The 25,730-nt window shown below is 36.8% G+C and overlaps 1 protein-coding gene across 7 annotated transcripts in view; it reads right to left on the bottom strand.

The window, feature by feature from the left end:
- The window catches only part of ZMYND11 (zinc finger, MYND-type containing 11), a 73,503-nt gene that overhangs the window by 22,519 nt on the left and 25,254 nt on the right, over nucleotides 1–25,730 (bottom strand). For 4 of the 7 annotated variants that reach the window (XM_011942277.1, XM_011942279.1, XM_011942280.1 and 1 more), the window contains 2 exons: nucleotides 22,454–22,613; nucleotides 11,363–11,524 (listed from right to left, as the gene is read on the bottom strand). In XM_011942277.1, the coding sequence (XP_011797667.1) occupies nucleotides 11,363–11,524; nucleotides 22,454–22,613 (322 nt within the window). The remainder of the gene's footprint in view (nucleotides 1–11,362; nucleotides 11,525–22,453; nucleotides 22,614–25,730) is intronic. The other 3 variants (XM_011942281.1, XM_011942282.1, XM_011942283.1) reach the window with 1 other exon arrangement.

The following is a 25,730-nucleotide window of genomic DNA, read 5'->3' as shown; positions in this document are numbered from 1 at the left end:
AGGGTTTTCTTTCTAAGACTTTCTAGTTATAATTTAGAGACTTGGCATTTCACAAAAGAAATCAACAGGACATTGCACATTCTGTCCCAGGGCTGTACAAGGAGATTTCTGGGGGTTTTTAAGGTAACAAGCTGTGGAGCCACTTTCTGTGGCGTTCACACTGAAGGGCTTCAGCTGGCACCCGTCAGCCAGACCAAAACATTGTCAGTGACTTGAGAAAAAGCTACAACTAAGAAAGAGGTAGCTTCTGAAGTAAACTAAGCAGATAGCTCTTGACAACAAGGTCAGAAAAACATAAAAACAATGCTTTATAATATGTACAGATTATTTCTGATCCAAATCTTTCTCAGGCTTTGAAAAATTATTCCTATTCTCAATTTGCAGGCCTGAGGATTCTTCAACCAAGGCCTCCCTGTAACAGGGTTCAGGTCAGAATCGAGAGTTCACATCACCTGCTGGCACGTGGGAGTGACTGTGGTTAACTTTTACAAGTAATCAAGAAAGAAACATTCTATGGCATGGCAAAGTTGTTGTAACTACTTAAAAGTGACAGTAATCACAGATCTGAAGCAGTGCTGTACATGTTTATGGAAGAACTAAAGTACATGTTGAGGCTGCCCTCCTTTAAGAAAAAAATAACAGAAAATGTGAACATCTTGAACAAGGGATTCTTAAGCCAGCTGTAAGTAACTGCCGGGCTACACTGAACCAGATGCCTCTAGGTAGAAAACAGACAAAGCATGAATCAAGTCACAGACACACTTGGTGCCCCTCGGTGTTTCTGCCTGGAAGACACGACTGGCCACTCCTGATCTTGTCAAAGTTTATCCATAGCTGACTATTGATAATGATGCCCAAGGATCATTACTTAAAGGAGCATTCAGGACTAAATACCTTTATTAGTACAGAATTTTCAGTTCTTTATAGAGATACAATTTTTCAGTCATAGAAACCTATTTTGGCAGAAAATGAACCTGTGGAGATCTTGGTCATTTCGGTTCACTGAGTACCCTAAAGCAGGAAAGAAGTGCAAAACTGGAACTCCAGACTTCTTTTTTCAGACATACTTATCTATGCAGCTAGAGTTCACCTCAGCCAAGTCCCCACGTCTGTGATTAAACGAGACAAGGGCTTCAAACTTCCTTGGGCATTCCCAATATCCAGAATATTCTTTCCACAGCAAACTAGACCAAAAGTCAGGAAACATTTTGTGGAAAGGGCCAGAGAGCAAATATTTTAGGCTTTGCGACCGTGTGGTTGGTCTCTGTCTTGACTACTTAGTTCTGCTGTTGTAGTGACAAAGCAATCATGAATAATGCACACATCACGAGTGTGGCTGTGTTCAGAGAAAACTTTTGGATACTAAAATTTGAATTTTTTATAATTTTCACATCACAAATTATTTCTCTTGTCATTTTTCTTCAACAATCTAAAAACATAAAAGCCATTCTTAGCTCACAGGCAGTACAAAAACACAGGCTGACCCCTAGAGGGACTAAGTTTTGTGAAAGCAGGGTCCATAATGTCAATTTCAGCGTTCTTTTGCAACAGCCGTGCACAGGACCTGGCACACAGTAAATGTTCAATACGTATCAGTGGAATTGAACTGGTGCCACTCATTACTGTGTTCATTGCCTACTGGAGAAACTGTTCCATGCAGTTAAACTCAAGAATATGAGGATCCATCGAAAATGGGAAGCAGTTACACCCAAGTCTGTGTCAGCATATTCTGACCAACATAAATCATTTTATCTCTGATGTATGAATGATTTCATTGCCAGAGGACACTGAAATATCAATTGCTGACTTCTAACAATCAAGAATAATGTCACCAAGAGCTCACTGAAGTATTAGTGAGCATAGCCACCTACAGTACTGACTGGAAATGTAGATTCTTGAACCTTATCCCCAGAGCCTGTCTGGGGTGGAACCCTGGAGGCTGTTTTTGTTTGTTTGTTTGTTTGTTTGGAGACAGAGTCTCATTCTGTCACCCAGGCTGGAGTGCAGTGGTGCGATCTCGGCTCACAGCAACCTCCGCCTCTGGGGTTCAAGCGATTTTTCTGCTTCAGCCTCCTGAGTAGCTGGGACTATAGGCAGGTACCACCACACCTGGCTAATTTTTGTATTTTTAGTAGAGATGGAGTTTCGTCACATTGGCCAGGTTGGTCTTGAACTCCTGACCTCGTGATCTACCCGCCTCGGCCTCCCAAAGTGCTGGGATTACAGGCGTGAGCCACCGCGCCTGGTGGGAGGCTGTGTTGTAAACAAGCACAGAAGGTGAATCCTGTACAAGTGGCCTCTAGATCTTATTTGTAGAAATACTAATCTACATATAAATTACCTATATCATTTTAGGGATTAAACAGCTCCTCAATCTCCTTCATAATTCTAATCGCAGAACACAAAAGAATCAAAATAAATTCTCTTAGATAAAATCCTCTTAGATAAAATTTATTTTGGTTGTTTTGTGTTCTGCGATCAGACTTATAGAGGAGATCTAGGAGCTGTTTTTAAATTTATTTTGATTCTATGTTGTTACAGAAGTCAAGACACTCTGCAATATCCTCTAGACCCACTTGCAACAATGGAATATAAAGGAAATTACACAGAATTTTTAAGAAGCTCCAATAATTGAGACTTTAAAAGTGAAGCTGGTCCAGCGTAAGTGGTGATGAGTTACCCTATCCTGCCCCTTCTCCCTTCAAACCACTAAGACTCAAGTAGTCCATCAATGAAAATCATTTTCTAAAACTATTTTCTAAAAATATACTCCTGTTCAGTTTTTTCACTCCCAGTACTGACACGCTGAAACCGCCTACCTGTTAGACCAGAAGAACAGTCCATCACACCAATTGCTAGTGTCAATGGTAGAAAACTTGACCTACCCACTTCTCTGGAACGAATCACACTGACCTACGCAGGACTCCACACAGCCGCACCCTGACTCTCCACAGACTGTCCCAACAGGTATTTGCACTTGAGCTTCTAAGAGTAGTTTTTTTAACTTGTAAGAATTCAAGTTTAAAAACCTCCTCTAAGCTATCACAAATACGCCTTATTATAGGTAAAAGTAGGACCTCAAGAGAATTCAAACGACTAAGAATGTCTCGAGGTGCATTATTAGAGCATCCTGGCAAAGAAGACTCCAGTCACGGGCCACTCCCTAGTCAATCAATAAGTCAGTCCTGTAGAATCACTGACGCACAAGAATTGTTCATCCAGATTTACAAAATGCCACTGAATACCCCTGTGGCTGTATCTATCTTTATTAATTTTTACAAGGCCAACTCTTTCTTCTCTAATGGAAGATAAATTTTCACTAAGATCAAGAGTTCACATGATATGAGCAGCTTTGTAACAGCCAGTCTACTACTGGGCTGACTTAGTAACTATGAAAGCAGCTCTCAAATATAGTCTACAAAACAAACTGCGATAGAGAAACAGGTAGTATTTCTAAATCCACTATGCCCACAGGTTCACACACACACACACAAACTGCTAAAATAGCATTTATCTACAGAGCCAAGGCTGCTATGCATGTCAGAAATTTTATCATTCAATATTAATGCACTTTTTCTGGTAACTTTACCCCTCGGTGGCGTGCTATACGACTTAGAAATAGGAAAGGGAAGTGAGAAAAATTTTATGGAACACAGGTTTTGTATCTACTTGTTCCTTTCCCCTTCTATATAACACTAGTCTCTAAAGGAAGAACAAGACTGAACGGCAGAGGCAGAATGCATTCCTCAGCGGAATAATCTTTCCATTCTTTTCAGAAAACAAGTTAAATGTCTCTGTCTTCAGGTCGAGGCATGAATATTACTTGTTCTTTGATTAACGGGGCTGACATCCAGTCAATGTCAGTACTACTTTCCATTCCCTCTCATCCCTTCTGCACTGCAGAGGCAACACAAGGAAACTGTGTGTACTTTGTAAATATTTTCAGTTCATCAACTTTGGAAACACTGAGTGAGCTTTCTATTTAATCTACATGAAGTTGTAAGCATCCTGATATAGGAACCAGCCCAATATCACCTTCTCAATCCCTTAGAGTTAAAAGATAAACTTCAAATAAGATTCTAAACAAACCACCAAAAGATATATCACAAAGGTCAAATACACCAACATCCAAAACATTTCACAGTCATATCCTTTCTGATCATAACCATTGTTAAATTCACCACAGGAAGGTAATATGGAAAATTATGTGAGCTTTTTTTCTTCTTGTTTGGGCCTAGATTCGATAGCAATACATAAGATTTTACAGTTTTGTATTATAGATCCAATTTTTAAATCCTCTGGCTTTATCATTGTTCCCATTATTTTTTCCTCTGATTAAGCTTGTGGTGAACTGCAAATCTGCCTTGTAAAAGTGCCTGGCTCAGACACAATCTTTCTAAAATTAACTTTCTACTTTTGTTAGTATAAAATTATAAGACCCAGTTGTCTTAAAAATTGTAAAAATATTTGATTAATATTCATCAGTTGTTTTTCAATACTATGTCTACTATTTAAGAAAACAATGGCTTCAATTTCTACTTATTTAAAAATCAAATCTCCATTCTAGATTTGTTAATATGTATCTTGAAGGTGTAAAGGTACTTACATTTGGGGTGAAAATATTAATAAATTTCCCACACTAAAAGATGGTTTATCAGAAAGCAAGAGCAGTTATAGCTTCATAGATACATAATAAGGACTTTATGTTCAAAGTATTTTCATTCAGCGTTTGATCCCATTTTTCATTCTAAACATTATATGTGCATTCTCTTTACTTTCGGAATTTAAAAAGACAGTACTGCCTACATACCCAAAAGCATGAAAACTATATTCAGAAACAAATTTCTCTAATTTCAACAGAGATTTCACCATGATTTTTTTTCTTTAACCATCTCAAAAACAAAAAGTTATAGTACAAATGCCTCAAATATAACCTACCCAGACCTAAGTCAACACTGGCACCCCAGTGCGCACCCGACTGATAAAGCTCTAGGTGAACTCCCAGTGGGGAGTTTTAACAAGTACATGAGGCTTAGCATTCCAAGTTAAAATTTAAATTTAAATGCTTTCTATAGACTTCTATGAGTCTATTTTTAAAGTATTAACTGTCCTGCAAAACACATATCATTCTGAGTATTTTTAAAAGGGCAGGAGCAAATAAATTTTAGGAATAGTTCCCACTAATGTGGAAGTACCACCAGAGAGCTCCCTTCGTCGGATCTCAGTAAGCGCCTAATGGTCAAGAACATGAGTCAGAGAATCAAGTGCTGCAAATTTGGGAGAGCTTTTTGGATCAGATGTAGAACCTAAGTATTTTGAAATTAGTAATAAAATTCTTCCACATAGATTCTTCTTTATTTCCTCATCTGCATTTTCTTGTGTTTCTACATTTTGTTAAGTGGACTGATTTTGATTCACCCTACATTAACATAAAATTTAAAACTTGTGATCCTTAAACAGAGAAAAATGCCTTCTGAAACATTTGTAGGGGATGAGTCTTTTCCAGTTTTTAAAGACACACTGGAATAATATGTCCCCTCTGTATTACCTTGACTTGTCTTTTTTGACTTAATTTGATCCTTTTATTTCAAAATGGGATGTATACCAAGTGTGTTAGATGATATAAAGAATAGTAATATAAAAATTTAATATTATAAAGCAATTGTAAAATTCCAAGACAAAAGTCTTTGAAGGGATTTCAGTGGAGCGGTATTCAATTTCAGCAGGCCGAGTATGGAAAAGAAAACAGGTAGCTCACTGTGATTTTCCCATTTCCTCACTTTCTCTGTTAACTCACTTACTGTAAAAGCACATCATACAAAATTTAAAGCCCTAAATTCTATTTCCGAATGATACATTTAGTCCACATATGAAAACTGCATTTGTCTGAATTTAAATAGGGAAAATAACATGAATCTACAACTCCTCTATGTTATGAAATCAAAATTCATTTATGTAAGAAACATGCGTATATTAAAGAGGAAGAAATAGGGGCCCACTTTCAAACCATGTCTCCAAATTCTTAACCTAAACAGTGCCAATTATTTTGGGGAAAAAATCTACACTTTGTTTTGCTATATAGTTTTTAAAAAAGCTAATCTGCTGACTTTTTGTGAGGCATTTGAGCAAAAGCAACACTATCAGAAGTGATAGCCACTAATCTGTGCAGGGCAGTGTTTGCTATAGAACCTACTGTGTATACAAGGGAGAGGAAGGGTGGGGAGTCAAGTTGTTATATGCTTCTTTAAGAACTCTCCAAGTTGTAACTCTGGCGTGATGGGGAGACAAATGCTAGGCCCCTCTCAAGAGGTCGATATTTTATACCTAAAGATGCTTCCCTTGGAGTGGTATAGGCATTTAGAACATGAATGTTCCAAAACTGCACTATCTAATATGGTAGCTACAAGCCACATGTGGCAAACTGAAGTCCAGTTCTTTGGTCTACAAGTCACATTCAAGGGCTCCACAGATCCACAAGGTCAGCGGCTCACAGTGCACAGCACAGAGACCCTTTCCACCACCAGAGAGGCTCTCGAACAGCCCTGCTCCACAAGGCAGTCTGCCAGCCCAGCAGGCTGGCTGCCCAGGGCTTCTTATGACAGACTGCCTTGCCCATGAATTACAGTATCATGATTTTCACCAGCAGGCTTGCAATCCAGCAAGTATGGAGCACACGCGCACGCACGCACACACACACACACACACACACACCCCCAAGCACATGTCTGTCTCTAACCATGCCTTCAAAGTATAAAATAACTTTGTAATTTGGGAACTATATATATGAAAATGAAGCAAAATTAAAATGAGACAGCCAGTGTGGTGGCACATGCCTGTAATCCCAGAACTTTGGGAGGCCAAGGCAGGAGGACTGCTTGAACTCTGGAGTTCAAGACCAGCCTGGGCAATACAGTGAGACCCTGTCTCCAGAAAAAAATTAAAAATGAGCCATACATAGTGGTGTGCGCCTATAGTCCTAGCTACTCGGAAGCTGAGGCAGGAGGCTGGCTTGAGCCTGGGAGGTTGAGGCTGCAGTGAGCCATGACTGTGCCACTGCACTCCAACCTGGGTGACAGAACAAGACTCTGCCTAAAAAAAAATAAATAAAAAATAAAAAAATTCATCTTATCAAATAGGCAATAAAAAAATTGAAAAGTAGTTTCATGTGCTGTTGATGTACATGGGTATAATATTCTGAATAGCAAGCTAGTGATTTTTATCAAAAATTTAAACGTGTACACTATCCTTTAAACCTAAAAATCCCATGTTAATAAACTTATCCTACCAAAGGTGTTCAGGCAGAATTACATAAATTTATATAATTTTCTATCTTAAAAAAATGCAATGGACTATATTGTGTTTTAAAGGTATTTCTTTTTTGTAAACAAAATCTTAAAAGCAAGTTTCACAAAATAGTATGCTTTTGTCATTTTTTTTCCTGGAAAATTCATGGCTATTTCAGGAAAATAAAATTCAAATAAAAGAAAACAAAATATAAACTTCGGTTTCATTCAGAAATAAGTAATAATGAGAAGACTCCTCCTCAGAAGTTGGAAATGGGGCATGATTTCCAGGATAGCATTTGCATGTCACCTTTGACATTTGACAGGCGTTTCTATACAGAACAGTGGAAATGACGAATGCCTGCTGCATGGGGAACTGGTCAGGTAAGTTACAGCATGCCCTCTCAAATCATAACAGGTGCCAAAAACAGGTCATTCCGGGATACTGTCAAGTACACACACACTAGCCACATCCAGTAATGTACGTAAAGTCACGTGGATATAGATACAAACAAAATGACGCACAAACACAGGAAGAAGTCTGTGAGAATATTGCCTACTACGGAATACGGTTTCTGGGAATTTTGTTTTTCTTATCCTATTCTAAATTATTTGAATTTTTATAGAAAAATTTAAAATCTCTTTTCTAAAACTTAATGAGAGAGATCTCAGTAAAAGTGTGAAACTGGACAGTATTTAAATCTTTCTCAAAGTAAAATCTAATCTGATATTAATAAGCTACTTTTCAATAATAATCTACTGTGTCCATAAAGCAAAAGTTTATTTTTTAGAAAGGCAGACATTCCAAAGAACTATTCTCAGGGTTATAAGATTCTAGAGACTTATTATGGAAAGTCACAAAACTATTTTTGAGAAAATTGCCTATTACTGTCCTGTTAAAATATTTCAGAAATAGATACGTAAGATAAAGCTGCTTGAGCTGAATTAAATCTGGTAACACAGGTGACAGCGAGGAGACAGAACACCTGTTCTCTGTGGCTTTTCCAACACTGTAAGGGAGAGACAGGAATGTAAGAGTGAACAGTATTCCAATCACCGCAAACTGTTAGAAAAGGGCTTCTTTTCATTGTCAGTTTTAGATAGTAATGGTTAGCTTCCATTTATTATTTTTACCATATGAAAATCTGGCTATGGCACCTTCTCTTCAACATTCTTTATCAACATATCTAATTAATCCATATTATTTCCAAACATTAAAAAAAAAAAAACACAGCAGACAGTTATTCTGATTCGGAACCACAGTTCTCGAGTTTCTGTCTATAGACTCTAAGTTCTCTTAGTCCATGATTACTTAAATCTGGTCACTCTCAGATTATTAAAAACGGCTTTACTCAAAGTTTTGACACTTTATTTAAAATTTAAAACAAATCAACCAATAATTTCACCTTAAAGATATTAAAAATTCCATTACAATTTCGAGATTATTATTCCCCCTTCTCAAAGGAAAGGAATTGTTAGCACTTATCTTTTACTTGAATACCATAAAATAATAGACTAGATCTAAAACAAATAACTATTTCTTTGGAAAATTTAAAGCTCAAGATAAAACTCTCCATCCTAACCCTAGAAAACGGGCTTTTTGAGCCTTAGCAGGGAGTAGCTCACAGACCATGAAATGAATGAAATATTCAAGATTTTCTATTGACAGCATCATTTCAGTAAGCACAATTTATAGCAGTATAAAAATATCTAGACTGACAAAGGCAAAAAGAAAGGAGAAGAAAAGAACAGAATAGGGTAATCATGTTTCTGTGTAAGCCAGTAACACTGTAAAAATTTCATCTAATCAGCAAAGAGCAGAGGAAACCCAGGCCGGGCACCATGGCTTACAACAGTAATCTCAGCAGTTTGGGAGGCCAAGGTGGGCGGATCACTTGAGGTCAGGAGTTCAAGACCAGCCTGGCCAACATGGCAAAACGCCGTCTCTACTAAAAATGCAAAAATTAGCCAGGCATGGTGGCACGTGCCTGTAATCCCAGGTACTCAGGAGGCCGAGGCAGAAGAATCACTTGAACCCGGGAAGTGGAGGTTGCACTGAGCCAAGATAGCGCCACTGCACTCCAGCCTGGATGACAGAGACCCCGTCTCAAAAAAAAAAAAAAAAGTAAAGGAAACACAGTATGGAATCAGACAACTTGATAATGAATTCTGACAGAAGAAGTATTAAACATTTTCTTCAAGGGTATAATCATTGTTCAATTCCCATTCTTACCATAAGAAATATAAAATATCTACAAAGAAGCTTAACCTGTCCTTAGAAGTCCCAGTATTTTCGCTTAAGCTATTTACTATGAAAATAAGAATATTAAATACAAAAGAGCAATGGCTGTGGAGACACAGACATACTCCCCCGAGCTGTATTTCCTAATTCCTGCATCCATATTAGTATCCCCATTTGACCAGTAACATTGCCTCTTTTTTTTAATCTCATTAATTTTTTACTTCCCCTAGGGTAAACTTTTACCAGAAAACAGAAGATGTATATTTGCTTTTAAAATGTACAATCCAAATCCACAAGAGAATAAAATATGAATATTAATAGAGCTCCTTTGCTCAAAATTGTGAAACTCAGAGCACCACTTACACTAATTTCTTACAGACATTCTTGTAGACTTCAAAGAGAAGGTCTACATATTGACACTGATTTACTCAGACTTAGGGAATTGACATTACTTATTTGGCACTTAGGCATTTGAGTGGCAAGTCTTCATTAAACATTTTTTTTTTTTTTTTTTTTTTTTTTTGACACGGAGTCTCGCTGTGTCGGCCAGGCTGGAGTGCAGTGGCGCAATCTCGGCTCACTGCAAGCTCCGCCTCCTGGGTTCACGCCATTCTCCTGCCTCAGCCTCCCGAGTAGCTGGGACTACAGGCGCCCGCCACCTCGCCCGGCTAGTTTTTTGTATTTTTTAGTAGAGACGGGGTTTCACTGTGTTAGCCAGGATGGTCTCGATCTCCTGACCTCGAGATCCGCCCGTCTCGACCTCCCAAAGTGCTGGGATTACAGGCTTGAGCCACCGCGCCCGGCCATTAAACATTTTTTAAAATGCTATCCCAACTGCCTGTTGAATACGTACATAGCAAGGTTAAGTACACTTAGGCAATACAAAGCCACAGTTAGAAGACTAGAACATATACTGTGGTTTGCTCATCATGCTAATAGGAAAATTTTGACTGATGCCAAAGAGGGAAAGTATTATGAAAAAATGTTTTTTGAAAAAGCAAAGAAATATTTAAATTACGCAAGTTATTATAAAGCATATTCACAAACTGGAAATCATCATGAGTAATCCTGACAATGTGCATGGTTTCAAATAAGTATTTTAATAGTTAAGTATAAAATAATAGAGGTTGCAATCAAATAATTCCTTATTACCATCAATGCCATATGTAATATTCAGTCAGCACATATCACTCGTATACACATACATGCCACATTCTGCAACAATCACAGTATGTATATTCCTCAGTGGGATCAATGACTAAAAGTAATTGTGGAAAGTACCTAGTTTACCTACAGGGCAATTTCATTTTACTTTAAAAAAATAATTAGAATTCTTTATACACGATGTCTCATCCCTCCACCCTCCAAATAAAGTTAAAAAAAAAAAAAAAAACTCATGACAAAAATAAAGGCAACATTACATGGATATAAAATGGGAAATAGATAAAGAATGCCCCCAAAAACCTGCCTTTTGCTGTTTCCTGAATACCATAAATTGTACAGTTTATTACAAAGTAGTTATTCAACAGATGTTAGTAGGTTTCGTATTTCTGATGTCCAAAGGCCATCCATTAAAGTAGTCACATAAGCCAGAGGCAGGTAAGGGAAGGGGAGACGATATATTTTTACATGATTAAAACTTTCTAAATCCACACCCTGAAATACGGTATATGTGTTCTGTGATGTCCATTTATGAGTATCATCATTTCATTAGATAACCCCCACCCTCCAGTCCTTTATCCGTTCACCTGGCAAGACCACCGGGGATATCTTTTTGAAGCTATTATGAATTAATTCCAACCCTCTCACCAGCACAGGAAAGCTCATAGGTACTCACCCTGCAAACTGGGCACTGCCAGGGACTACTGCTGTCTCTAAGCCTGAACTCATCAGACAAACACTTGGAATGATACACACGAAAACACAGGTCACATATCAACACCTCTCCAGGCAAATGGCATTCAAAACAATACCAGTCATGATTTTCTGTTTCCCAGTCCTACAAAAAATACAAAATAGTTTTGTATGACATTTTGTCAGTATCTGCAATGACTAAGAACAAAATTGAAACTAAATGTCCATCAGAAGTTAGGCATCATAAACAATTTAAAGACATTTACTGTGTTAAAACAAGAGGGAAAATACCTAGAAAGTTGCTGCTTTAAATTTTAAAATCTTTCCTAAACAGTGGTAATATTCAGAAATATCTTAAGATAATCTGATAGCAAAACCAGTCCAAAATGAAATAAGTCCAAAGCCAACTCCAGTTCTAATATTATCTTTCATTTTGAAATATAATCTAAGGAATAATTTCTTTAGTAAACTGAGAATCCCAAACCAACCTATAGCTTTGTATTTCAAATAAACAAACCTTTGTTTTGCTCTGCTTTAAATATATGTATATAACAGTCCTTGACACACTGTGGGAACAGAGAGAATAGTAATAGGTGGTGATGCTCACTATTCTTATCTTCTCATCTGTGGCATTGGATGTTTTATTGAAAATAACCATGAATCAGAATGTCCGTGTTCTGATAGGATGTCAGATTTTCAGAGCTGTTGAATTTAGAAAAATAAATTGAAACTGTGAAACTAAAGGTTTAATCACATTATCCAAAGGGGATTACCACAGAAAACAAAAAAGGAAGCAGGCTTATTTCCTGACTGGGGCTATTCCTAGAAATAAAAGAACACAACTGCAGGTACACAGGCATTCTTCAACATATTCTTATTTTTGACACCTTTTTTTGGTACAGCTAATACCCTTTAAATATACACAACAAGAGTGTTAGAAGTTCTCTTAATTTAGAATTCATTATTTATAAATATTACTCTTAGCTTTTCTTAAAATATATTTATGCTAAGAGTGATGGGTTAATTTTCAACTTTATTTGTAGATGTGGTAACCGAATGAACAAGGGTAAAGCCCACAGTTAGTATAAACAGGGCCACTTCCAGTAGGGACCGTGACATTCCAAATTTGGGTTCCACCATCAATTTTATTTCTATAAATTGTTATCAATACTGTTTCCAAGGTGGAACAGCTTTACTGTTTTCTCTGATGTCAATACTGCCCCAGTAAATGGGCTTCCGTGTAGCACTCACTCCATAAGCAGCAACTTCTTTGGAAACTAGGTTCAAACGTGTTACTGCTTGACCGTATCTGAGTGCCAGATATGAAGGACTACCCAGTCCTTCAAAAGAGAAGAGGTACATGAATGTTCAAAAATTCATGTCTTCCAACCCACATCCAGAGTCATGGCTACAGTGCAGCAGTAAATCCTGCAGAGATGTAAACTTTCTGGTTTGCTTTTTATTAAGAAATTGGCAGTCTGCGTTCACCAAAGTAATAAAGAAAAAGACAAAGACCATTTTTAGTTATTTGCTATAGATGTGTACACTCTGCAAACTTCCTTTGGTAGGGTAATTTCAGTTGGGCTGGAATCTTAAAATACTGACTTTTACATACAACCCTGATTGCACATGGCAGGAAATAATGTACTCCACAAAGCTGGGCACAATGGCATCACACCGACAATATATGCGTATGGTGCTTGGCTGTATTAAAACAGTCTTCCTTGGTGTATCCATGTAAGATGGGCTCATATGTAAGCTGCATTTTAGCTATTTCAATTTATCAATTATTATATTAAAAATCATTGACAAATTAGGTTTTGGTGGAAATAAGATATTCGACTTTTAATTAACAGTACTCTTTCCAAATTTAGGACAAAATATTTCAGGGTATTTTCTTCATACTCATAGCTGTTTTAAAAACTTAAGGGATTTTGGTGGCTTATATTTGACTCAATATTAAAAAGAGAAATTGGCATCTTTCATCACTTGAATTTTTTACATTAATTCATCTTCATGTGCTGGGCAAAATATTATAGTACTTACTAGGTTAATTAACAAAAGGAAGCAAGAGTGTAATTCCTGTGCATACCTCTGGCCTCTCCACATTACCTTTACCTCTTTGCATCCCTACTCTTTCCCCATCCACCCATGAAATGAAGATAAAGATGGGTCTTTCTTTGACAGGGTGTTTAATTCTTGACCTAGTTTTTCATAACCAATTATAGAAATGAAAGCATAACTCAAATGAAGTAAAAGAGAAACATCTGGACATGTTTATACGATGGCATGTAACCAACTCCATTCTCAGACAGAAAGTATGGGCTGGGAAAGCAGTACTGTCCATTCTTTTAATCATGGCAATAGCTGTTCAGAATATGCAAAACATGCAAAATCAAGTTCAAAAGTTATTAGACTCTGAATACAGGAAATATTTTCCTGAGGTATGAATCATACAGGCATGTTTATTACAGGACAGGCTGCCTACAATTTGTCTTTTGGTAAACAGAAATCCTTTACATAATGCTTTTTAACTAGCACTCAGACATGTACGTCAAAAACCCTAGGTTTACATTTTCACTGGATTCCCCCAGATGTCATCAGCTACTCTAGAGATAGCCTGAGTAACAGCATATGTGAAATGCCAATTCAAAACATGAAAGCTTTTAAATAGCAAACCTACTAGCACGAAATTCAAAACTAGAAGCCATGTAAAGATAGTATGGTTTTACCAAACAAATCTAGCAAGAGTTAACTAAGCTAGCCAAAGGTAAAAGAGAAATATAATACAAAAAATAAAGCAGAATTATAGTAAAATAACATAGTGCAAAATTAGTTCACCTTGTTTGGGGCTGCTGTCCTGGAGAAAGGCTGCATACTGTAGGCCTTTCAAAATAAAAACAAAATAATCTTGGTCTCACTACTTAACTTTGCTAAATACCAGGCAATACACAGGGCTAAAGGGATTTCACACAGGGCCACACTGGTTATTATTTCCTATATGACGTATACTATTGTACAGATGATATTAACTCATAATCTATCAATGTGCTAATCAATAATGAAAAGACAGAAGCATGCAAACATAAGAGTCATTACTAGTTGTAGAGGAAACTTCAACTAACAAACACAAAAGCTACAAATGGACATAGAGAAAATCTCTCCCCAATGTACCATGAAAACTATAATGATATTAGAAAAATATTTTGCTAATAAATTCAGTGCCATTATAAACTTGCACAAGACATGAATGTATGTCTTATTGATTTAAAACTGGTTCACAATGGATTCTTTAAAAATCGGAAATGATGAATGTGAGTGTGGTCAAGTCAATACCTCACCAGAACATGAAATTTATACAGGCTGTCCTCAGAATCTAGTAGAAAAATCCACCTCTAACAGTAGTCTATTGATCTAAGTCTCTGTCATTCATATAGCGTTTGGTTAAGACTCTAGAGCTAGATAGGTTCAAATCCTGGCCCTGGCATTCGCAGTTGTATAATCTTGGGCAGAATGCTTATCTTCTCTGTGTGTCATTTTCTACCTGTATAATTAACAAAATGATAGTATCCAGTCTACATGGTTTTTCTATGAATCAAATGAGTTAATACACAGACAGTCCTTACAGGAGTGCCTGGCACAATGGGAGCACCCAGAAAGTGTTCTTATTATTATTATCTACTCAGTGCACAGAACAAGAACTGACCAAGTCACAAAATGATATAACATGTATATGTGCACATTTCTTTGCTAGGCATTTTAAAATTCATTATTACATCTGTATTTCACACTTTTTTTTTTTTTTTTTTTGAGACAGAATCTCGCTCTGTCGTCCAGGCTGGAGTGCAATGGCGAAATCTTGGCTCACTGCAACCTCTGCCTTCCGGGTTCCAGCAATTCTCGAGTCTCAGCTTCCCGAGTAGCTGGAATTACAGGCATGTGCCACCATACCCAGATAATTTTTTGTATTTTTAGTACAGACAGGATTTCGCCATGTTGCCCAGGCTGATCTCAAACTCCTGAGCTTGGGCAATCTGCCCAAAGTGCTAGGATTACAGGTGTGAGCTACTGTGCCCAGCCCACAACACTTCTATATGCTAGACAGAGCAAGAAATATTAACTCTGGTTTAGAGACCAAACCGAGGCACAGAAAGAGTTGCTCAGTCAAGTCAGAAGGGAGATATGTGGAAGAACTGTTCGAATAAAGTGTTCTAAAGTATAATCCACTCTCATCAATAATCCAAAAGCAATTTTTAAAGTAATTTCCTCTTTCTACTTAATGAGTAAATATTAGATAACCAAGTACGTGTGTTTGAGATAGCATTTTAATGTAGATGCAATGTAAAAATAATTCTCTACAATTCTAGGTTTAGCTTAATTAACAAATTCTGTTAATCATTAGGAGATATGAATCTGATGATTACATATTTCCAGTGATTTTAAATATTACTTATATTTAAAATAAAAACATTACAACGTTGCTCAGTGCAACAGAATTTAGACAGAGGAAAAAGAAAAAGAAACATATACACACACAATCATAATAAACCTAAAAGAGTACAGTAAGACAGCATGACCCAAAAAACTCTATTGAATAAGAGGGAAATTCTTTCACCAAAGCAAGAATAATTGCTAAGTATATTATAGTTTAAATGCACAGAGAACCACAGTATAAATGATTTCTAATAATCACTAATACTTAACTTGGTAAATGATTATATTTTTGTAACTAAGATAGGGAATGGACATTTGGAAGAAATATGTGGTTCCGCATGTAAGTAACAAACAGAATAAGTTATATTTCACACCCCATAAACATATACACCTATCCATAAAAATTAAAAATTAACAAAAGGTATATTTCATATTAAACAAATCAACAGTATCCAAGGGGTATCAAATTTGGCACTAAGGATACTTAAAACACATGATTAATTTATGACAACTATTATAACTGTAATTATATCAAGAAAAAGATAAAGACCTAAAACTTTAAAAAGGAATTCTTACTGTAATATGCCATATATATATAAAAGGGTTGCAGGGGTTGGGGGAGTCAGGCTCAGTTTGAATACAGCCTCACTTAATATTTTTCTCAAGAACAATGCAAGGGAGCCCCTGCTTGCCACGGCTGCTGATGGTGGTAGTTCCGAAGAATAAAGCCATAAATTCCAATCCTATCTCTTATCTAAAAGATGTGAGCTAAGCTAAATTTCAAGAGAAATATAACCCGAAACCTTTTTTAGACTGGGCATTTTGAGGTGAGAGGAACAGATGATGACAGAAAAGAAGTGTCTATCTTGCCCCTCTGTAAATTAAGATTTGTTTATCCCCAACATAATAGGTTAATCTCTTTAAGAAGCCAGAAAATATGTATTTTCATTAATTATGTTTTTAAATATGTTTCAAAAGCCTTAAATGAGAAAAAGAAAAAGATACAGAATTCTACCTTTTCATTTAAAAAGATATAGGCATGGTGGCTCATGCCTGCAATCCCAGCACTTTGGGTCACTGAGGCAGGGGGATCACTTGAAGCCAGGAGTTCGAGACCATCCTAGGCAACACAGCAAGATCCTGTCTCTACAAAAAAATGAAAAAATTAGCTGGGTGTGGTAGCGCATGCCTGTAGTCCCAGCTACTTCAGAGGCTGAGGCAGGAGGATTGCTTGAGGCCAGGAGGTCAAGGCTGTAGTGAACCATGACTGCGCCTCCGCACTCCAGCCTGGGTGACAAAGGGAGACCCTATCTCAAAAAAAAAAAAAAAAAGATGCCCCCTAGGCCTATTTAAAAGTAGTATAAGATCCTGCTCATAGGCAGTACCAACCGGAGCATGTGAAAAGAAGGTTCTCAAATAGAAGCAGGACACAGAACCAACACCGGAGTTCCTGTGTGCAGCTGCTGGAGTCACAAGCAGCAAAACATACTGGCAGAAGGACTTTAACCAAAAGTGTCAACTGTGGTTCCTAAACTCATACATTAGCTTTGTCCTGGCATTAACTATGACAAGGAAATGAAACTGTGAGACCAAATCTTGCAGATAAGTAAAGGGAGAAGCAGTTTTACAGCAAACATCACTTTTTAAAATTTTTAAGTCATCCTCAACACTTTTGACTAAACTATTAAATGTGAGATCAAAAGTATCTGTCAAATAACATCCTAGCTTTGTGCTGAGGGCTGTATATAAAGTTGGAAGTCACAAAATTAACACTAACTGCCTCAATTTCAAATAACGTATTTGATATGCTTTATCTGCAAATGATTCATAATTTAAGGTGACCTGCCTTACTCTATTACATTAAAGACTTTGGTAAGACCTCATCTTTATGAGTATCTTATTGCTTAAGAGTGTAATTCGTAAGATATTAAGTTATATTTATCACAGAAAGCTACTAAATACCAAATGTAACTTAGCTCAGCAAATGGTAAAATTCTGTCCAAGAAATACACTTCTCACATTTTACGAATAAAGGTGGTGAAATACTGTGAAGAAATATGGGTTTAGTGTAGCCATTCACGTGTCTTTTTCTAGAGCAAGCAGATGAAGTAAGCTATGAGCCTACAAGGACATACAGCATTTCTTTTAAACAAGCAAAAGAAAAAAGTCTTGAAATAACAAAACACTGAATGACCAGATATCACAAAATTTCACTCAGTGCCCTGGTCTTACGGTGTTTTTCCAATCATTTAAATAATGACATTTCCAATGTCATTATTTAAAACATTACCACGAAGATGCTTATCTATTACCTAATTTTACCACAGTTTCTCCAAATGAATGATCACTTATGTGGAGGGTTGCAAACGGTGGCTGAGATCAGCATCTCAAAATGCCTAAATTAACTGCAGTCTAGAAGAATAAATCTCAGCACCATGAGGTCACTATCTTGGCCTTAAATATACAGGCTTGCACTTGGATTATTTATAACTATATCCTGACATATTACAGTTAGGCTTTTGTTACATGAGTGCTAGATTTGATAAAAATAATCTTGTTCAATATATGCATATTTCTCAATTGTTCCAAAATTTTAAAAATAAGCATTGAAAAAAGTAGCAGAGGTGAAATAAAAATGTAACATCAACAAACTCTGACTTTTAAATTCCATCAATAATAGGCAGCATAGAGAAAACTACACTTTTGTCTACCTTCTCTTTATCAACAGAATTGTGGAATTGAAGACAAGAGTCCAGACTCTTTGCTGATACAAAGTATCTCAGGAGATATAACTTGTGGGACTTAGCAAGATAAATACACCTTTTCCCCACCTGTTTACAGCAATTTTTAGAGATAACAAAAGGGAAAAAAGAGCCTTACCACCCATTTTAAAAATAACAGAACTGCCTGAGTTAAGAATATTTGTAACTTTTTTTTTTTTTTTTTTTGAGGCGGAGTCTCGCTCTGTCGCCCGGACTGGAGTGCAGTGGCCGGATCTCAGCTCACTGCAAGCTCCGCCTCCCGGGTTTACCATTCTCCTGCCTCAGCCTCCGGAGTAGCTGGGACTACAGGCGCCCACCACCTCGCCCGGCTAGTTTTTGTATTTTTAGTAGAGACGGGGTTTCACCGTGTTAGCCAGGATGGTCTCGATCTCCTGACCTCGTGATCCGCCCGTCTCGGCCTCCCAAAGTGCTGGGATTACAGGCTTGAGCCACCGCGCCCGGCCGAATATTTGTAACTTTGACTTAAAGGTTTAAAAATAGATAACCAAAAACATCCTATGCCTTCCCTTCCTAAGGTCATATACATCTACTTGTCGTGTTCCTTTCTTGATGGATAAATAATAACATACATCTTTCAATTTAAAAAGCTAAGTTTTTAGAGACATCAAGGTGACTCATCCTCTATACAAGGTGGTAAAACGATAAAGCATGGGCGCCAGACTCAAACGCTGGCATGCAGGACAATCACTAGGCCACAGAACACCAAGTGCAAACTAGAAAAGACGGCCCTTCTGCAAGACACTCTTGTTGTTGTATGTTCGTTTATTAGAACAAATGCACTGGCGACTGTTGAATAAATAGGCAAAACACAATGTCTGTGATGTGGATCACAGTTCACATCTGGCACCCCAATATGCAATGGCCTCCACGCACTGGCCATACATAAAAAAAGTACACAAAGCTGGTCAGGACGAGATGCATGTGCTGTGCCTAGTGGGAAACAATTACATGTCCTCCTAGAGTGTCATCAGGGCATGAAAACTGTGGCACACGGACAGCTGCTGAGCAGCCAAGTGGGACCCCAGCCAAGGTAACAAAATACATATATAATTTGTCTCATTATTTTAGAGTTACACTTTAAATAAAGATCCAGTGTTCTCATGGAAAACCTCTTTACAAGTCTTGTGTTTGAGAATACAGGTTGAAAAGTAAAAAGACCCTGATTAGAATTTTTGTATGATTAGTAAGAAACTAATGTGCTTTCACTATATTACACACAGGCATTTTTTTGTTGTAAGCGTATTTATTCACTGGTCAAATACCTGCTTTGAGTACCTGGTTATATAATTTATGTAGATAATCTCCTTTAATCCTTCAAACCATCAAATGAAATAGATCTTAATATGCCCATATGACAGCTGAGGGCTAAGGAGCAGAGGCTAAGAAATTTCCTCAAGGTTGCATAACTAAATAAAGGCTTGAATTGGATCTGAAACCCCTGTTTGTTTGTGACATATGAGATCTTACCTCTTTCTAATAAACTACATTACCTCTGAATTTTAAATATTTATGTATTTTATAAACCAGGCACAGTTTTGATATATTCAGTTGTGCTTATATCATACAGCCATATTTAGAATAAAAATGTTTGTGAGAAAGATCCAGAATTAAACCTGCATACTATATGTTTGGTTTACATATAATATTTCATCTAGACAGAAGAAAAAAGGATGATTCTATAAATATATGCAAGAACAACATATAAAAATAAAAATTAGAACATAGAACCTAATATAGTGGTAAAAATATAATGTGCTCATTAACGACTTGTTGAATTTAAACAAAAAAACTTCAACTTGAGGAGGAAGAAAGCATGTGGAAAAGTACCAATCTAAACAGGAAAGAGAAATAAAATCGCTTTTATGAAAAAATGTACACATGATCCATAAACCAAAATCCTATAGATTAAGTTGCACTTACTGTTAGCTAATTACTATACAAATCTTGGAAATTATCGGTATAGTCTTCTATACTGTCTATAAATTCCTAAGTGTTTTAAGATTAGAAATTTTACATTATCAGATTATTCTGAGTATATAATAAAGTATCAACAATTAATGGCCCTCCTTTAAATACCCTTGGCACCCTAAGTTTCTTCACTGGCAGCAAAGCTTTACTTTTCTGTAAGGAAACTCAATAGAAAAATTGTTCTTATATAAAGATTTCCACTTAACTTTTCAAGAATACTTCCAGCGCACAAATGAAATTACACCAGTGAAAGTAAAGATTTTTTCTTCCATGTTTTCTGTTGCTGGAAAATGTGAATTTTCTTTCCTGAAGCTTTGAAGGTGCAGATTAAATTGACAAAAACAAAGTTAAAAAAGTGAACAGCTTTTCTAAGTTTATAACTTATCACAGCTGTTGCTGTAAACCACCTCCCCACAGGCACTGTGCTAGTTAGTTTACTGCTGTCAGGCTTCACACGTTAGTATGTTTGTTGGCTCATCTGCTGTAGAGCCAGAAAAGAAAATAAACTCAAACTTTTTGGAAAATTTTTCCACAAAGAACCAATTATAAGATTCCATATCATTTTTATAATTTTACATTTTAGAGAATTTATGATAAAACACTCTCAAAGTATTCAATTACTAAATCTATTCCTTTCAAAAAGTAAATCTATAGAAAGAGATAGATTTTTGAAAGGGGTTAAAAGGGGTATGTCTATCTATATCTATAGATAGATTTTTTTTTTCTTTTTAAGAGACAGGGTCTTGGTCTGCCGCCCAGGCTACAGTACAGTAGTGGCATGACCATAGCTCACTGCAGTCCTAAACTCCTGGGCTCAAGTGATCCTCCCAACTCAGCCTCCTGGGCATCTGGTACTACAGGCATGTGACACCACATCCAGCTAATTTTTTATTTTTTTTTGTAGAGATGGGGTTGTGTATTTTATTTTTTTTACCTTACTTTACTTAGTTTATTCTATTTTATTCTATTTTATTTTATTTTATAGAGATGGGGGCTATGTTGCCCAGGCTGGTGTGTCACTCCTGGGCTCAAGTGACCCTCCTGCTTTAGCCTTCCAAGTGTGAGGACTATAGCATGAGCCACCTGGCCACAGCTGCTACATTTGAAACCTATCATCTTAAACGATGTTCCCTTGTAAAAATTAAGACATTTTAAATCAAGGTATTAGAAATAGCAAAATAAAATAAGGTAGGAAGATAGAAATATTACACATGAAATCAATCTTTACGTAAGAAAAAATGTACTTCGAGATGTGCCTCTCAGTTTAAAGGTACATAATGGAAGGAATTAGAAGATTAAAATATCAACATTTAAAAGAGCAGTCAAAGTGAGAACTAGGTAAAAATGTCAAGAGAATTAATGTTCTGTCTTTCCTGTTTGATTTCTGTTCCAGTACACAAAACCTGCAATTGTCATTAGTCAGTGTAGGCACTGGCCAGGGGAACTTAACGTTTGGAACCTGTACTCTGCCGCAAAATCCCTACTGAAGCCTGCCTTCATCCCACCTGAACTGAGACTGTTTCCCTAGGAAGACAGTTCTATCTGTGTAGATGGCATCAGTATCATATGGCAGGGAAACATTTTTTGCTAATATTTATTGAAGAAAACAGGAATGCCATGAAGTGTGGGTACATCAAAAGAGCTTTGGTTTGCTTTATTTTTTAGATTCAAGGTAATATATAGAGAAGCAGGCTCTTTGTAAAAGTGAGTCATCTCCTAAATAATTAGTAAGGAAAGTAACCATATTACCAATGTAGAGCCTTAATGTTGATAAAAATGTTAAAATGAAATATTAAACTTCTGAAAATGATTTTCTATAGGTTGTATCTAAATAATGTTTAAAAGCTAAAAGTTCATATCTCTATGGTTATCAAATAAAATGTACTTACAATCTCATCTCCTGGCAACCAATATCCTTCTTGTTCAATACCAGCTTTTGAACCTTTGCAGCCCACTGTTAGAGTTTCGACAATAAGACCATCTTTCACAGCTAAGCTCAGCTGACGGGTGGTCTCTTTAGGATGCATACCGTGGACTCGAGACATATACCTAACACAAAGGAAAAACACATTTAAAAATCTTTCAGTACTGAAAACTAAAAATGAATGAAAATAAAAAAATGGAGGTAATTTCTTTCATTATGACTTGTATTTATGAGAGTCCTGTTGAGATAAAGAACTAACACGATAAACAGAAAAGGAAAAGTCTTCAATACACAACTCTTCTAATTATTATGCTATTTTAAACTCAAATTCTATTCTGTAATGATTAGACCAAGATATGTTCAAAATAGTTCCAAATCAGCAAATATAAATCACTTAAGAGATTGTAGTCAAACATCCCATTTAGTTTTAGCCTCTGGAGCAATTACCACTAACTTCTACTCTACAGATTCTACATTTAGAATTTTATAATCCCCAACCATAGGACTTTAGAATCACAAACGTATTTTGTAATACTTTTACCCAAAATGTAGGAAATGACACCAGAGAAAATTTAGAAATCACACGAGTGCTTGTCAACATACAAGGAAAACATGGATGCATGTTGTGATCAAGCAAAAATGTGATTTTCAGTGAAATATATTTTGAGTCACTGAAGCACGCAAACATTCCCTGATTTATAGTTACAAAATATTTTTTAAAAACAAAAAGTGAAATATTTCCAACACACCCTGGATCACAGAGAATAATATTGCAGATTCCCTTGTATTCACCAACTACATTCAACGGATGTTAATACTTGGCATATTTGCTTTGTATCTTTTTTGTTTAATACAGAAATAAGTTTTATAAAGTTGGATTTGTGCCATTTTCCATTCTCCTCCAAACCTCAACACTGATCGCTCTCTCTTTATACACACACATGCGCGCGCGCACACACACACACACACACATCAATGTCAATGTATCTATCTGTATCTCCAGTGAACCACTGAACTTCAAAGAGATCTTTGGATATCCAGATAAAAAACATAGCATGAGCTAAATCAGACTGGCCTGAGACTTCTCCAGAGAAACATTCCATGCTAGAAGTCAGGGGAGTAACGCCTCATAAGTCCTCAAGGAAATAAAGGTGACAAAACCAGTATGTTTGGATTAGCTCCCACCTTCTTCCTTCCCCGCCTCATTGCCACAGACGTTGCCATTGTCAGGGCCAGCGTTCTGCGGTTCGATCATTCTCACCTCTCTTTCTGTCTTAGTCCTTCGATTAACTGCGTTGACAGAAAAGCAACGTTGAAGGGGAAAATGTGCTAATGTCCTCGACGCTCACAGTGCAGAGTCAGGAATAACTATCTCAGGGACTGAGTGCACTATCCAAATATATAAACATCACCCTTAAAACAAAAAACATTTCTAAGCTACCCGAAGAAACACAGAGAAAATGTATTACGTAGTCATAAAACAAAATGATAAAAACAGAAGGCCGATTATGTATGAGAAGACCAAAACCAGACATGTTTCTCTTTTTAATAAATACAAACGGGCTAAACTCAACAATTTAAAAATAGTGACTCAGAAAGAGTGTAAACAAACGGGCAAAGGCATATCATAAAAATGCTATCTAAATGAAGCAGGGGTCAAGATGGAAATGTATAGGATTTGGAAAACAAGGCAAAAATCATTCTTAAAAAAGACAAACAGCACAGTTATAATGCAAACAACTATAGGAAATAAAAGAAATATTGACAGAAATATAAAATTGTGAGATTTTAATTCACTTCTCTCAGTTCACAAAAAAAATCAACTGGACAAAAAACTAAGTATGGCTATAGAAGAACTAACTAATAAGACAGAGCTATTGATTTATTATTTTGGAGATGTAATCTCACTCTGTTGCCCAGGCTGGAGCGCAATGGCGTGATCTCAGCTCACTGCAATCTCTGCCTCCTGGGTTCAAGTGATTCTCCAGCCTCAGCCTCCCAAACTGGGACTACAAGTGCTGGCCGATTTTTGTATTTTTAGTAGAGATGGGGTTTCACCATGTTGGTCAGGCTAGTCTTGAACTCCTGACCTCAGCTGATCTGCCCACCTCGGCCTCCCAAAGTGCTGGGATCACAGGCGTGAGCCACCACGCCCAGCCTGATTTTTTATTTATTGATTATTTATCTAGTTGATTTATTCCAAAACAAACAAACAAAAAAACACCTCAAGACAGGTATATTGATTTATCCTGACACCAAAAAAATACCTTTAATAGGTCCAGAAGACATACATAACTAACCACAAAATCACCACAAAGATGACTTGAAGAGATTCCAAAAGTGATACAAGCCATTGTTAATCATGGTGAAATTAAACCAGATATTAATACAAAACCAGAAAACCCTCATAAACAACCACTGAGTCAAAAAAAAGTTACTGAAAAATTACAAAAGATCTAAATGAAAAGCTAAAGCAATGCTCTTAAAAAAGAAAATTTGTAGAATCCAGGAACTCCTTTTTTTTTTGATACAGGGTCTCCCTCTGCCACCCAGGCTGGAGTACAATAGCACAATCATGGCTCACTGCAGCCTTGACCTCCTGTGCTCAAGTGCTCCTCCCACCTCAGCCTCCTGAGAAGCTGGGACTACAGCCACACACCATCACACCTGGTTGACTTTTTAATTTTTTGTAGAGACAGGGTCTCACTATGTTGCCCAGGCTGGTCTCAAACTCCCAGCCTCAAGTGATCCTCCCACCTCAGCCTCTCAAAGTGCTAGGATTACAGGCATGAGCTACCATGCCTGGCCCAAGAACTCCTTCTTTAGGGAAAAATAAAAGAGGTATCATTACCTAATCCAATCAATAATGAAGATGCAAAGCACAAACATACAAAAAAATGCTACAGGGAGACACCTATATATAAAAAGGAAATTAAAATACAAGCAACTACTTTGTTCAGTTCTGTGCAAAAATATAAACACTATGATTTTATAAGAAAATATAAATGACCAAAACCTGAACACAGAATAAAACAGAACCTTTAAAAGGTCAATTTCCAAAGAAATAAATAGAGGAAGTTTGCAAAGAGCTTACCCAGAAAAACATCAGCTACGGACATATCCATGAGTTACTTCTGTCAAACTTACAATGACCAGGTAACTCCAATGAGACTCAAACTCTTCCAGTGCATAGCCACAGGAAAGCAAGGAATCCAGCGTGTAATAAGAAAACCCCACACAAC

This window comes from Colobus angolensis, unplaced genomic scaffold (genome assembly GCF_000951035.1).
Source record: "Colobus angolensis palliatus isolate OR3802 unplaced genomic scaffold, Cang.pa_1.0 Scaffold209, whole genome shotgun sequence".
NCBI lineage: Eukaryota > Metazoa > Chordata > Mammalia > Primates > Cercopithecidae > Colobus > Colobus angolensis.
The sequence above is the reverse complement of the archived record's forward strand: the minus strand, read 5'-3'. Positions and strand labels throughout refer to the sequence as shown.